At 44.8% G+C, this 13,916-nt stretch overlaps 1 protein-coding gene across 1 annotated transcript; it reads right to left on the bottom strand.

The window, feature by feature from the left end:
• Positions 1-10,598: 10,598 nt before the first annotated feature.
• On the bottom strand, positions 10,599-13,537 carry LOC147428086 (uncharacterized). The gene is made up of 3 exons (XM_086496666.1): positions 13,331-13,537; positions 12,242-12,545; positions 10,599-11,106 (listed from the first exon to the last, which is right to left on the bottom strand). The coding sequence occupies exons 2-3, from the start codon at positions 12,476-12,478 to the stop codon at positions 11,008-11,010; spliced, it is 336 nt and encodes a 111-aa protein (XP_086352792.1). The 5' UTR covers positions 12,479-12,545; positions 13,331-13,537; the 3' UTR covers positions 10,599-11,007.
• Between the last annotated feature and the right edge of the window lie 379 nt (positions 13,538-13,916).

Below are 13,916 nucleotides of genomic sequence, written 5' to 3' on the forward strand. Positions count from 1 at the left end.
GAATATGCCAAACAACCAAAAACACGCATGTGCTCAATAGAAGGCTTTCTATCATGCCATGACTCATATGGAGTAATAGACTGCAAAGCTTTCGTAGGACACCTGTTTAGTACATAAGTGGCACACATGATGGCCTCAATCCAAAAAGAATGCAGTGAAGCTTGTCTTTTGACCATACATTGTGCCATTTCCGTCAGTGACCTGTTTTTCCTCTCAGTAACACCATTTTGCTGAGGTGTATAAGGCACTATACATTGGTGTTTTATCCCATGACTAGCCATAAATGCATTAAATTCATGAGACATATCATGACTCCCCCCCTCGATCAGAACGGAGGGTGCCCATAGTACATTTCGAGACATTTTCAGCCATAGCCAGAAATTGTTTGAAGCACATAAAAACTTTGGACTTCGCTTTAAGCGGAAATACCCATGCATGCCTGGAGTAATCATCAATGAAAGTCACGAAGTACAGGTAATTGCCCAAGGACGGAGTTTGCATGGGTCCACAAACATCACTATGCACAAGCTGCAACCTGCATGTGGCCCGGACTGAACCATCCTTTGGAAACTTAGAACGTTGCATCTTACCCAAAATACAGTCTTCACAAACATGTTTGACAGGTGCTTCAAGAGGTGGCAAAGAAGCAACCATATCAGATTTTTGCAAAACGCAGCAAACTGGCAAAATTCAGATGACCAAAATGTGCATGCCAATGTTTTGCATATGAAATAGCCCTTGAATCTACGACAGCATTTGCAAAATTTTGTCCACACTTGTCATACAAAGTGAGCTTATACAGCCCACGGCACAAAAGGCCAGATGCAACAATTTCATCTCCAAAACTGAGATCATGAACTGTACATATGTCATCCACAAATTTGACTACAAGTCCAAGTCTAGCAAGTGCGGATACAGACAAGAGATTCTTCTTGATCCCAGGTACATAAAGTGCATCAACAAGTGTGAAAGAACTTCCATTAGCAGCAGTAAGCACAATCTTTCCAACTCCCTGAATTGGATAAGAGGCATTGTTGACACAAGTGACTGAATTCCCATGAGGGACAGACTCGAGAGAGGTAAACAATTCACGATGTGAGGTAATGTGCTTTGTACTGACAAGCATGCATCATGGACAGCAGGATTGTAAGTGCACTCTACGCTAAAAGCCCATTCTGCATCAACATCAGCATTACAGTCTCCTTTCATAGAAGACTCAACAATGGTTGCATTTGTAGTGAAACCAGCATTTGCAGTGGAATCACCCTCTTTCTTCTTAGCCTCTTTGGCCTTCAACTTAGGACACGACTTGATCAAGTGATCATTAGCTTTACAATAATGGCAACGCATATTCTTTTTGCCCTTATCACCCGAATTGCCAGACGAAGTGCTGCCAGCAGAAGCATTAGGAACAGTATTTTTGCTGCTCGCAGCAAAACCATAAGAAGTGGCTGCATTGCTGTTACCACCCTTTCTTTGAGAAGCAATAAAAGCCTGTTCAATTGCACGCTGCCTAGTCCTATTTTTTTTGGAAAGCGACTCTTGCAACAGCAGTGTGCATAATGCACCAAACTTGACAACTTCAGGATTTCCCTGGGTCATAAGTCTCCAAGTACTTGCAAAAGTCTGGTAAGAATCTGGTAAGGCATCAAGAACAGTCTGCACAAGGGAACTGTCTGAAATGACTTCACCTGCAGAAATAAGTTGCTCATTGATATCCTTGACACTAGCAAGGAAAGTGTCCATATCATCTTCCTCATGCATAATCTTCGACTCCAACTCTTTACGTAGCAAAGCAATTTTAGCCTCATTGCAACTTGCATAAAGACCAGCCAAAATATCGCAAGCCTGCTTTGCAGATTTTGCTGAACGGATGTGAGGAACAATGGTGCGCTTCACAGATAACGCAATCAATGCATGAGCCTGCGCATCCTTAACATCCCAATGAGCTTGTTCTACCATAGGCAAAACAACTCTAACAGCAGCAATATTTGCAGCAAGACCTGCAACATCGCCTACATCCTCAGAACCAGGACATACATCAATGCCCTGCACAATGTTCCACACGCCCTTTGACACAAGAACATGTTGCATCATATAAGCCCACATAGGGTAATTGTCCCCATCCAACCTGTCCTCAGCAGTAAACATCTTGAACACATCTGTGTTGTTGTTGTCAGCCATGGTAAATGTTGCACCTGATGTGAAAACTGCCCGAAAATAGGAGAAACAGAGCGAGAACAACACGTGTATATAGCACAAACCGCAGAAGACTATAGGGCACCTGTTATGCAGAAAATGGCACTGACAGAAATTCTACCCAAAATGACGAAATTGCCTGTGCAGACCTGCCTGTAGTGGAAATGGAGGCTGAAATGAGCCCAAATCGAAAATCTGAGAAGACCGAGCTCTATGAGCTCACCCAAAGTATTTGTTGACCTGCGAACGCTCACCAAAGCTCACTGAAATCGAAGAAAGTGAGCAGGCTTGTACTGGAGCAGCTGGCGACTAAGCCCGGGAGGATGCAACCTGCTTCGATACCAATTGTTGGAATTAGGGTTGCAGAGAAACGCACACAACTTGGAGAAGACGAAGGAAGCTCAAGGCACACAATAGAGAGTGTATAACTTAGTGTGCAATGGAAAGATAGATAGCCCTAGAGTGATGGGCGTATATACAATGCTCGGGGGAAAAAACCTCCTAAAGAGGGAAAAAATGCCCCGGAGGTCCTAGTGTGTTCACACACATCACTACCACATGTATATGGTAAAACCTATGTCCAATCAAGCAGGCCATGCTTCAACAACACTATCCCTCCTTGCAGCCATGCTTGAGGCCCTGCAGAGTTTCTCACCTCTTGGGCACGATCTCTTTTTGCCATCTGATGCCCAATGTTGACCTAATTTCATCCCTCTGGTGGCTAGCTATCGTGCTGATGACGCCCCAATCTGCTATTGCTCTAGTGCACTCTCTGTTGTGCTGGAGAACCTTGTCCAAATGGGCCTACCTCGCAAAATGCCTCACCTTGCAGAACCTCCTCCAGTAGACAAGATTGTGCCACGTGGTCGCTTGCGAGCTCAAAGAGTTGAAATAGGACGTTTGGCTCACTAAGTAAATAAATAAATTAGCGCTATGCTATGTTCAACACTCTTGTCCAGTGCTCTATTTTTTTCTTGAAGGCCTGATTAGATAGATTTTGGATGTCAATATTTTGTTCTTAGACAAGCAAAAGAGAGGCATCAGACTTTTGTAGGAATTGAGGGCTCATGATGAGTGGTCAAGGCCATGCCACATCAACCACGCAGCCCTCTACTTGGAGCTCCCTCAAAGAATTCTTAAGATGTGTCGACAAGTGCAGGCCTTTTGTAACTGAATGCCACTTGAAAAATTCTTCTCGTGCTGACAGCAGGCGCAAGCTTGTTAACCAAGCTGATAGATGCATATGTGTCAAAACTACTCTGCAAATCACGCTCAATGGATATGTTATTTTTCTATTTGTTGTGCAGTACGACAAAGTGGTCACTAAGTTCAACACCATTCTCTTCAAGGATTTCAACAAACATTATGTTGAGCATACCCCACAATCAACATGTTCCAAGAAATGACATTCTTGACAGAAACACTTTTTGTGTTTTCTCAAGCACAACACAAAAGGCATACATGTCCATAAAGGCAGTGCCAAGCACAAAGCTCCTGTCTAACAATATCATTATTGCTCATATCTTTTTTACCAAGTAAGCGTTTGCATTAATTAGAGGGACAAAATGTTACAACTGTTCACCCAAGGAAGGGGTAAATAGGGAGTATACAACGGCTTTTGTGAAGTAATACCCTTGATACACACGGACGGGGTAAATAGAGGGAGTACAGGGCTTTTGCGCAAAACTAGTAAGACTTTAGCCAAAATGATTACAAAATCGGAGCCATCCTTTCTTCTAAGAGGGCATGTAGCAGACTTTAGAGCTAGGTGATCTCATCTTGCAACCTGTTGGCGAAATTTCACTGCTTCTTCATACTTAATAGCCAACTCACCCACTTCGTCCCTCATTTCCTACACCCAATTCTGAATGATATCCAGTGAGTTGTTGTCATACAGCATGCCCTGCAGGCTGCTGGCATTCGTTGTATACATCTCAAGAGAGTCTCTCAGGACGGCCACTCGATGTCGGTAAATCCTCATTTGCTTGAGCTTGAGGTTGGCATCCTACACAGAGCACCCGTCAAACAAAGATTTCACACTGGGAGCTTGAAAGTTAGGAACAAAGATGAAAGAATTTCTAAGTTTCCAAATGATCCACAAGATTTTGGCTCTAAATCTATTCCAGAAATCAGCCAACAAGCCCACTGAGTCTCCTAGAAGCAATTGTTTCCAATCCATTTGGTGACCTAGGGTGTTTACAAGCGGGGCTAGAATGTGGAGGTTGGTTTGGCAGTTGAGAAAGAGATGGGGGATATCTTCCATTGTCCGTTTGCACCTACTGCACTTCCCATCACCCTGGTTTGCTTTTTGGCTTCTAGCCCCAGTCCACAGGGCTTTGTGGAGGATGAGCCACAGAAGGATAGCCTGTTTGGGTTGAATGCTTTTATTCTAGATCGACTGGAACTTGAAGATCCATTGAATCCTATCCAGCTGCAGTCCCCACCTTCTGTTGAGGGTGATGTGGAGGTGAGGGACCGGCTCGTAAGTGAAATCAGGAGGGTTCTTGAGCGCAATCCCTCCATTCCATCTAATGCATTTAGCTGATGGGGAGACATCGGCTTCAAAAATCCATTGGAAACTCCTAGGGAACTGCTGGATTCTAGCTTCCGGTAATTGGATTTCCCAGGGTTGGAGAAGGCCTGTCGAGATAAGCTGTTCATTGGTGAGCGAGGAGCGATTGGATTTGCACCAAAGGTCCTCCCACACTTTAAAGCCTTTGAAGTGAATTCTCCTGGCAGTTCTGGCCTATTGGTTAGTGATTTGGGGGATAGGGTCCTTGGTCCACCAAATGGATTCCTCCTTTTTGATGCCCTGGTCCTTTATGTGCTCCTGGCTGAAGCCCAACCTGGGCCTAGCTCTCTCCCAAGCTTGCCACACTGAGTTGAGGAGAGTAGACCCAATGGGGGTAATCTCTTGGGTTCCAAAAAACACTGTGATCCACGGGAGCTGGCTCCAGAGTCTTTGCCCTTTGATGTGGAAACGCTTAAGGTGTCTGAACAAAAGGCAGGCCCATTCGGCTTCTGGTTGTTCCAATGCTCTGATTACTGTTTTGATAGCGAGCTTGTCTCCCCAGGCATAGACATTTCTTACTCCCAATCCTCCCAATTTCTTGGGCAAGATGCATATATCCCACTTGACTTTGCTCCCCCCTTCTTGAAGGGGTCCCCTACCCACAAGAAGTTCCTGCAGATTTTGTTGATTTCCTTAAGATAGGAATCCGGGGGTCTCCAACAACTGAGGAAGTAGAGAAGGTAGGCTATAATGAAGTGGTTGATAACCAGCACTCTTCCAGCAAGGTTACTTTGAAAACCATGCCACCTGTTCAGTTTCCCTCTGAACTTTTCAAGTACCCAGTCCCATCTTTGTTTCATAGAGACACCATATCCAAAGGGGATGCCCAGGAGCCTGAAAATTTTCCCTTCTGGGATGACTTTACATCCCTATTCATCCATCCAGTTAAGGATGGGAGAGATAAAGGCCCTGACTTCAATTTTTGAATGGTTCACTTTGGACCCAGAAGCAAGGCAAAAGATGGTGATGGCTCTCCAGAAGTTTTTGAGAGACAAGTCATCATTTTTTACCAACCCGTTCGTGTCATCTCCAAATTGAGACAGGCATTGTTGTCTTCCAGAATTAGGGAGGGTGACCCCCTCGATCAATTTATCAGTTATCCAACCCTTGACTAGACAGTTCAAACCATCCCCTACAACAGCAAAAAGGAGTGGCGCCAAGGGGCAACCTTGTCTGGCTGACCTGTTGAGGCTAAAGGCTTAAGAAAGTAGTCCATTGATGGCCACCTTGGCATGGGCATTCCCGAACAGGGTTCTGACAAAGCTAACCAGATTGGCCCCGAATTCCATGTAGCTCAAGCTATCTAGGATGAAAGACCACTCCAGTCTGTCATACGCCTTGTCATAATCAACTTTGATAAAGACAAAGTCCTGGTTGGTTTCTTCTGCATATTCGACTCCTTCCCACATCGAGATGATTGCCTCTAAGATCCTCCTCCCTTTTATAAACCCCTTTTGTTCTTCATTGATCCACTTGGAGAGGTGTGTGGTTAATCTATTGGCAATGACTTTGATGAAGATTTTGTACACCGTCGTCAGCATGGTCAGAGGTCTCCAATTGCCGAGTTCCTCCTTAGGACCTCTTTTGTGGAGCAACTTGATCACACCTGTGTTTATGAGGTTGGGTAGGGCTTGGAACTTCACCGACTCTTCCCACACTCTGAGAAGAAATGGAATGAGAAGCTTTTGGAAGCATTGAAAGAACTCAGCAGGCAGTCCATCAAGACCAGGGGTCTTGTTAGGTTTTAACCCTTTGATAGCCATGTTGAGGTCAGCTAAGCTCAAAGGGCAATCAATTAGTGCCTGGTCTTCCCGTGGGATAACCTTTTAACTTCGAGATGGTCTCCCTGCTGGTGATGACTTCTTCGGTAAGAACTTCCTTTGGACTAAACAGATTCTCGCAGTGGAGCCTAACAAACTCCAAGTTCTGCGATTCATTGGTGGCTTTCCCCTGTTCGGAGTTGAGAAGGGGAACTGTATCTCTCGTGTTCTTTTTCGTGAGGCTTCTGAACATCTCTTTGGAGGGTCTATGAGCTTTACCTGCCCACCACTCCTTGAAGAAGAGCTTGGTATGTTGAAGGGCCTTGTCCTCCTCATCTCTTAGCTGACTTCTGAGGGAGGAGATTCTGCTTTGAATGAGAGAAGTCACACCGGCTGGGAGTTCTCCACTTGCCCCAGTTCTGCATACATTTTCTTTGTCCTTACCCTCCTAGCTTGAGTGACTTCTTTTCTGGTGGCAATGAGAAAATGCCAAGTATCTTTTATAGCCTTGTTCCAGTTCTTTGCCGGGGTGTCTTTGTTGGCGAAAGCCTTGGACCAGATTTCTGACATTTTAATCTGAACCTTAGGAAGAGAAAACAGGTGGGGATCCGTGTGGAACCAGCTGTTTCTAATTTTGGAAGACTTGTTATCACAAGTGATCACCAGCGGGTAGTGGTCAGAGGCACATCATTGTGGTGAATTTGGGTTTAGACTTGACTCTATTGAATAGGTTGGCTGTCGTGAGGGAGAAGTAGCACCTGTCCAATCTAGCCTTCCTAGCTAGATCCCCCTTGTTGTAGTTCTGCCAGGTGAAGCAGCCCTCTGTGCCTGAATCCCAAAGGTCGTGCATCACTTTGCAGGTTTCCCATTTGGCTTTCTCGATGCCTTGGAGAGTTTGCCTCTTCTTGAGAAATCTATCCTCCCTAGACTCAACCATGTTGAAGTCCCCAAGGAGAATAATCGGCCCTTGAATGACATATATTTCCTCCCAAACCTGCACCCTGTTGGCTGTCGTTCCTCCGGCGTAGACACAAACCAGTTCATAGTTGAAAGGGGATGGAAGGAAGAGAGAGCACCAATACGGATGACTTCTGTGGGAGGAGATCTCTTCAGCAATTTGCTTCTTAATTCCAATGGCTATTCCTCCAGACCCCCTGGTGTGGGAAGACGAGAACCACCTCAACTCAAGGTAAACTTCCTTAAGCCTTCTGAGGAGATCATCCCCTTCAACTTTGATTTCCTGTAGCGCGCAGATGTCCCATTTCTGCTCTCTGAGCCAGTTGTTGATCTTCCTTGTTTTGTTGGGGTCGGTGATCCCCTTAACGTTCCAGGAGATAAGCTTCATCTACTGGGTTTTCCCTTGTTTTGCGGGACCCTAGTAGGAGTCCTTGGTACTGAATCATGGGTTCTTTTGTTGAGCTTCTGGGTTTCCATAGGCATTGGGGGAAGATCAACTTCCTGCAAGAGAGCTTGAGTGGCTTAGTTAACATCCAGAACTTTGTTTCTTACTTCTATCTGCATGCGGCCATCTTCCTCTCGAGCGCCCTCGACATTCTCCTTTGGCGTGGCCCTATTTCCTCCACCTCAGTTTCTGACTCCGATTCGGGGACGCCGGATTCAATCCAGTTTGGAATATCCGCTAGCAGGGCAAACCTATTTTGATTCCTTGGTCTATTAGCGCCTCCTCTGGAGTCCCTAGGGGCCTTGCTAGGGGGGGGTGCGCGAGGAGCCGGGGAAGCTTTGAGTTTCTGAATGGGGTTCTGCTTGGACCCCTCCTTGTTAGAAGAGGGAGATTGGCTGGGGCTGACGTCGGAGGAGCTTTAGCAGGGCAGTTTCTTACGAAGGGACCTGTTCCCCCACAACTAAAACATGCGTTTGGAAGGTGCTTGTACACAATGGGTTGATCCAAACAGTCGCCTTCATCCGTGGCTATGGTCATTGAATCGGGTAGAGGCTTAGAAAGGTCCATTTCTATGAGCATCTGGGGATGCCAAGAAGGGTTGAAGTCCCTTTGGGGCTTTCCACCCAGCACCTTACCTAGCCTACCACTGATTTGCCTGAGGTGGTGCTGAAAGTGAAACGGGAGTTTGGGTAACTCCACCCACACGGGGTAGTTCTCTAGGGCAGATTTATCCGGGTTGAAGGTGCGTGACCACTTGAACAGGCAGATAGGCGAGGATCTGAGCACCCAATGTCCTGAGCTCAGGATTTCGAAGGCCATCTCCGGGGTTTTGAACATAAAAAGGTAATGGTTTTTGGGTAGAGCTTGTATGCTTTCAACCTCACACCCCCTGTTACCCCATTGGTTCCTGACTCACGTTCTCAGAACTTCAACAGATGGGCGTGGCCCCGCCACCAAGCCGATAAGCGCCTTGTTTTCTAGGTCTTTTTCTACCTTTCTTACTTGCGCAGCGGGAAGGATAACCAGAGGCTTACCTCTAGAATCAGCTCCTTCGTCGTGAACAGCCATTCCCTTGTTGTGTCGGTGGTGAATACCTGGGGTACCATCAGGGGAGGGCCAATGGGGGACCTCAAGAGCAGGGCCCGAACTCGGGCTTGTTGTCTCTGTGGGGAGGACCCTTTGAGGCGGCATTCCCGTTCTTCCAAGCCTCCTGAACCTGCTCGGCGAGGCCTTGGGAGAGATTTTGAAAGAGTTGTTGCGTGAACAAGCTCGACGGGCATTCTTGGAAAGCAGGGCCAATATACTGGCTTAACAAGGATCTGTGCGGCAGCGGGTTAGAAGATCGCCAAGCGTTCTCATGATGAGGGGAAGGTACCACCCCCCCCCTTGTTAGAGGGAGTGATGGGAAGGAGGGACATGACAGGCTTAGGTCACCATAGCTTTTCGGTGCTCAACAGACGAGCATTTTTTAGTGTCTATTTTCATTGCCTTTTATTATTTTATTGCTCATATTGGAGTCCCACGTAGTGTCACATGCTTTCAAGATGCCCTCGCTTCGCATCCTAAAAACAGACGGCCAGAGAGAAGTGCCCTCGCTTCGCATCCTAAAAACAGACGGCCAGAGAGCTTCGTGGCCCTGTCCCTGTTGGGCATATCCCGCAATTAATGCATTTTAAGAGAAGACATTCGGGACATACATATCAACCAAGGCAGAGGCACATGCCATTAAGAGGAAAGCATAAGATGATTGCATCTAATTGAGAGATGCACTCACTTCGCATCGGTTGTAAACATCCCAAGCTTCCTGGCCCTGCCACGTTTGACATACAACAAGGGAGTGCCAAGCATAGCTTTTTGTGGACAGACCCTGACTAACACTATCATCCTTTAGCTAACAGCCCCTCATGAATTTGTTGCTCATATGAGATTCTTGCGCAGTGCACCATGCCTTAAAGTTGAAAGCACATCTGGAGTGATATCCTTGCTTTGCATCTGCTGAAAACAGCCAAGGCCAAACACGTACATTTGGCATACATGTCGACCAAGGCAGTGCCAAGCATAATATTGTTTCTTCAGTCCCCAGGGACTGACACAGCGGTGATAGCACTTGAGGAGGGCATACACTCGGTGAAGCTTTATTAACTGCTTCCTATACTGTATATAGATCCGCCACGTGCTCAGTTGTGGGCTCAAAGTCTCCAAAAAGGACCTTTGGCTCACCAAGTAAAGAAGGAAACTAAAGAGTGAATATGCTCAACTGCATTCATTATGAAGAGGGGCAGGGATGATGATGATGTGTCACTTTCAGAGTGGCTGTGTTTTGTGTCAGCCTTGCATTGAAAAGACTACAAAGTGCACTCATGCCCATTGCCAACCAACCACAACATTTTCACCATGCCATGATGCATTGCCAATCACTAGTAATACCTATTTATAAAATTTTACCGCTTTTCATCATGGCACGCTCCGAATCTAGCCAAGATTTTGCAATTTTAGCCGGTAAATTACACTGAAGGCCAGTCTTTTTGCAAACATTTCACAGACTGCAATCTACATATGAGAAATTTGAGGAGTAAATCGACTATATTTAAAGTTTTTCAGACTAAATTTCTCTAAATTTAGCGGAAAATAATTTCGGCCAAGAGGAAGAGGAAGAGGAAGAGGAAGATGAAAATGCCTGCTTGAAATTCAAGAAAAAAATGTGCAAGATATTCCAAAAATAGCTTCCATTTTCTGAAATCTAGTCCTCTTGGGTGAACCATAGAAAGGAATTGTGAATGCTTGGAAAGCCCAAACACTGGCTCCAATTGATCTCTGCCATCAGAGAGACTGGCTGCTCTAAAAGGTACTGAATGCTACTACAGCTACTTTAAGCATCAAGACTTACCAATTTGTAAAGTACAAGAATACAGAAAAGCGAGCCGGCACTGCCTCTGCGAGTCCTATGCTGCATTACAAAACTGCAAGGCATTGAATGTGTCTTTGTATGTATGTATGGTACATTACATCAGGTAGATCAAGTTTTTGGCCTTGCTCTGGTGGTTCAACACTGGATTGTGAGTTCAATAATGTCATTATTGTACTCTGCATGGCTTGATGCTGAGTTCGCGTATGCAAATATCGTCGAACAGGCTCTCGAGGTCATCTCTATCCAGCCCAGACTCTTCTTCTAGCTGCCATTAAAAGTAAAGTTAGCAAAGTTGGCAACCACTTCCTGGTTATTTATTGAACCGACGATTCCCTTAACCTGATAGTAGATCTTTAGATGTAGAGTAGAATATCTGCTTATTCAAGCAACACATGTTATGTAGCCTTGTAGGTATATTGTAGGTATATACACAAGAAGATTTAGAAATTTTCTCATGTACGAAACCGGAGTCTTTCTCAATGTTTTTAATACAATGCATAACATCATGAACTTCTGCTCGAGAGGCACCGTATACCTAGCTAGGTATGCGACGCCTCCCTCACAGAAGCTCATGATGTTGAGGTAAGTCACAGTGTGGGGAATATTGTGAGAATTTGTCCAAAACTTCTTGTGGTATCAGCTCACAAGAAGTTTCTGACAGGAGCTCTTTTCCCATGTGAGAAAGGAGATCTTTTCCCATGATTTTTCACTATAGGGTTAGCCATCATTAGCTGCTGCATGGGAGGGAGCGTATGCCTAGACATGTGCGGTTGGCTGGCAATCCCCTACCCCCAACCGCACCTATCTAGGCATGCGCTCCCTCCCTCCCTCTCAGCAGCTCATGATGTTGTCGTAGTCCCTAGCCTGGGATTTTGCTTTCAGATATAAGTTTCCTTCTCTTTTTTTTATAGAAAAAAAAGTATGAGGAAGACATGATTGGTTTATGCACTGTTTAATTCACAAATAAGAAGTCATGGAGACTGAAGTATGTCAAAACGGAGGGCATGTCGTCAATAACACTATGCAAACACGCTCTGTATTAACGAAGAAAGCCTCTCAGCATTTTCAATAGATGGTACTTTGCACACACATGTTGTGTATGTCCTAACATGGGTTTGATCTAGATGTATCAATAATAAGAATGGACATTGAGACAAACACTTGATGACTCTATCCCATGAAAACTCTCATATACAATGATTCGTGACGACGGCCAATGATCGAAAAAATTTGTAAAAGCACCTGCAGACTAGAATTTGCATTTTACCTCTAAATATTTTAGATATTTAAAAACAAACTTTCAGCACTATCTTGACCTCTAAAACCAACAACAAGAATAGATGTAGAGGAAATGCAAATGCTATGCCTAACTGCATAATAAATGTGCTCAACAAAATTACCTTGCAATGTATACAATGGAAATCTGTCTTGTTGTTGCTCGTGAGCGTAGCATTGACAACCTCGATATTGTATGAGTGAAGAGTTTGCATGATTGCAGGCCAGATGCCTCTCTTCTTAGGCACACTCAGTGTGATGCAGGCATCTGTCCCATTGTAGATGTGAGCGGACACTTCTGCCGACAACACGTTGAGCTCGTTATGCAGAGTATAGGGATTTGATCTCCTCCCATTGCCCATTTTTCTTCTTGCTCTTGATGATTATTCACCAATCAAGAACTGTTGGTACTCTATGTGGCAGTGACTCCTGAAATTAAACATATCATTGGAATATCATCATATGGTCCGGCCGCAATTAAAAAGAGAGTTCATATAAAAGCTAACCTCGCTTTGTTAAATTGAGCACATAGAATTATGGGATTTCACAGACATTATGATATGAAAAACAACAACAATTTAGCCAAAGAAAAAAGAAAAAACATAGCTTAATGCTTTAATATCTCTTGCACAGCGCTGTTATGCCGGAAAAAAAGAGTTTTCTGGCTGGCTTCCCAATGTCTTTCGATCATACCCTAGTGGCGGTGAGGCGATCGAGTGCGTGCATAGAGGCCTGGGCTCGACCCCAGGAGCATGTGAAATGATAACAGAAAGATCTGATGTGAGCCATGCTATTCATAAACAGAACCACTTGTGTGGATTTGCTCTGAGAAAAATAATTAATGGGCAAAAGCACAATCCCTCATCTTACTAAACAGGAAGATATTCAACAGAAATCATTAATTTAGTGATATCTATGTATTCTGTGGGCATGATTAATAGAAATTAATCACTTTGTAAGCAAATTAAGCAGGACAAAGAATGCATATATCATCCAAAGTAGGTGTATACCAAGAAGATTACTTGAACCAATAGGGATACTTGACAACACAGGCTCAATTCGCCGGGGATGGGTGGTGGGGGGGGGGGGGGGGCACGACTGAAAGAAATGGATAATTACTCTAAATTGACATAATTGAAGGCAGAAAATGCTTGAAAATTGAGATGGGTAGAGTGGGGTGGCCATTATGCAGAGATCAGAAATGCATAGTTTACCTGCAAGAGAGGAGGGGGTATACTGCAGCTCATTAGGAGGGAGAGGAGAAGGCTACTCATTTTTAAAGGGCATAGGGCATGGATAGCGCAAGTAACGCACTCTCTCTCTATCTCTCTCTCTCTCTCTCTGTCTCACACACACACACACACACACACACACACACACACACACACACGTGCGCTAGCTCGCTCACACGCACGCAGCAGCAAGCTGCCCAAAGCTTTCCCTCGTGGGCTCGGCAAAAATTTAAGAATTTTGCAACCGCCTTACGAAAAAACCGCAGATCTTTGTAATTGCTTTTTAACAAACAATTTTAACTTCTCTATCAAAATAATTTTACCTCGCTATCCCCTAAATTTCATATCTGTTTATAATTGAATTAAAAATTAATTCGATCCACAACAAAAACATATTTTTTATTCTGAGTTTACAGAAAACAAGCCTTTCAGGGAATGTTTTCAAACCGTTGACGGCCGTTAATCTCGCCGGCGCCGTCAGCTTAATCCGCCGTCAAATCTAGCGGCGCTCCTTAACCTTCTAAGTTTTAAATTCTAATATTCTAATATAACTATGTATAACCCCTCT

Source organism: Adiantum capillus-veneris, chromosome 23, assembly GCF_014529385.1.
Source record: "Adiantum capillus-veneris isolate H3 chromosome 23, ASM1452938v2, whole genome shotgun sequence".
Classification (NCBI taxonomy): Eukaryota; Viridiplantae; Streptophyta; class Polypodiopsida; order Polypodiales; family Pteridaceae; genus Adiantum; species Adiantum capillus-veneris.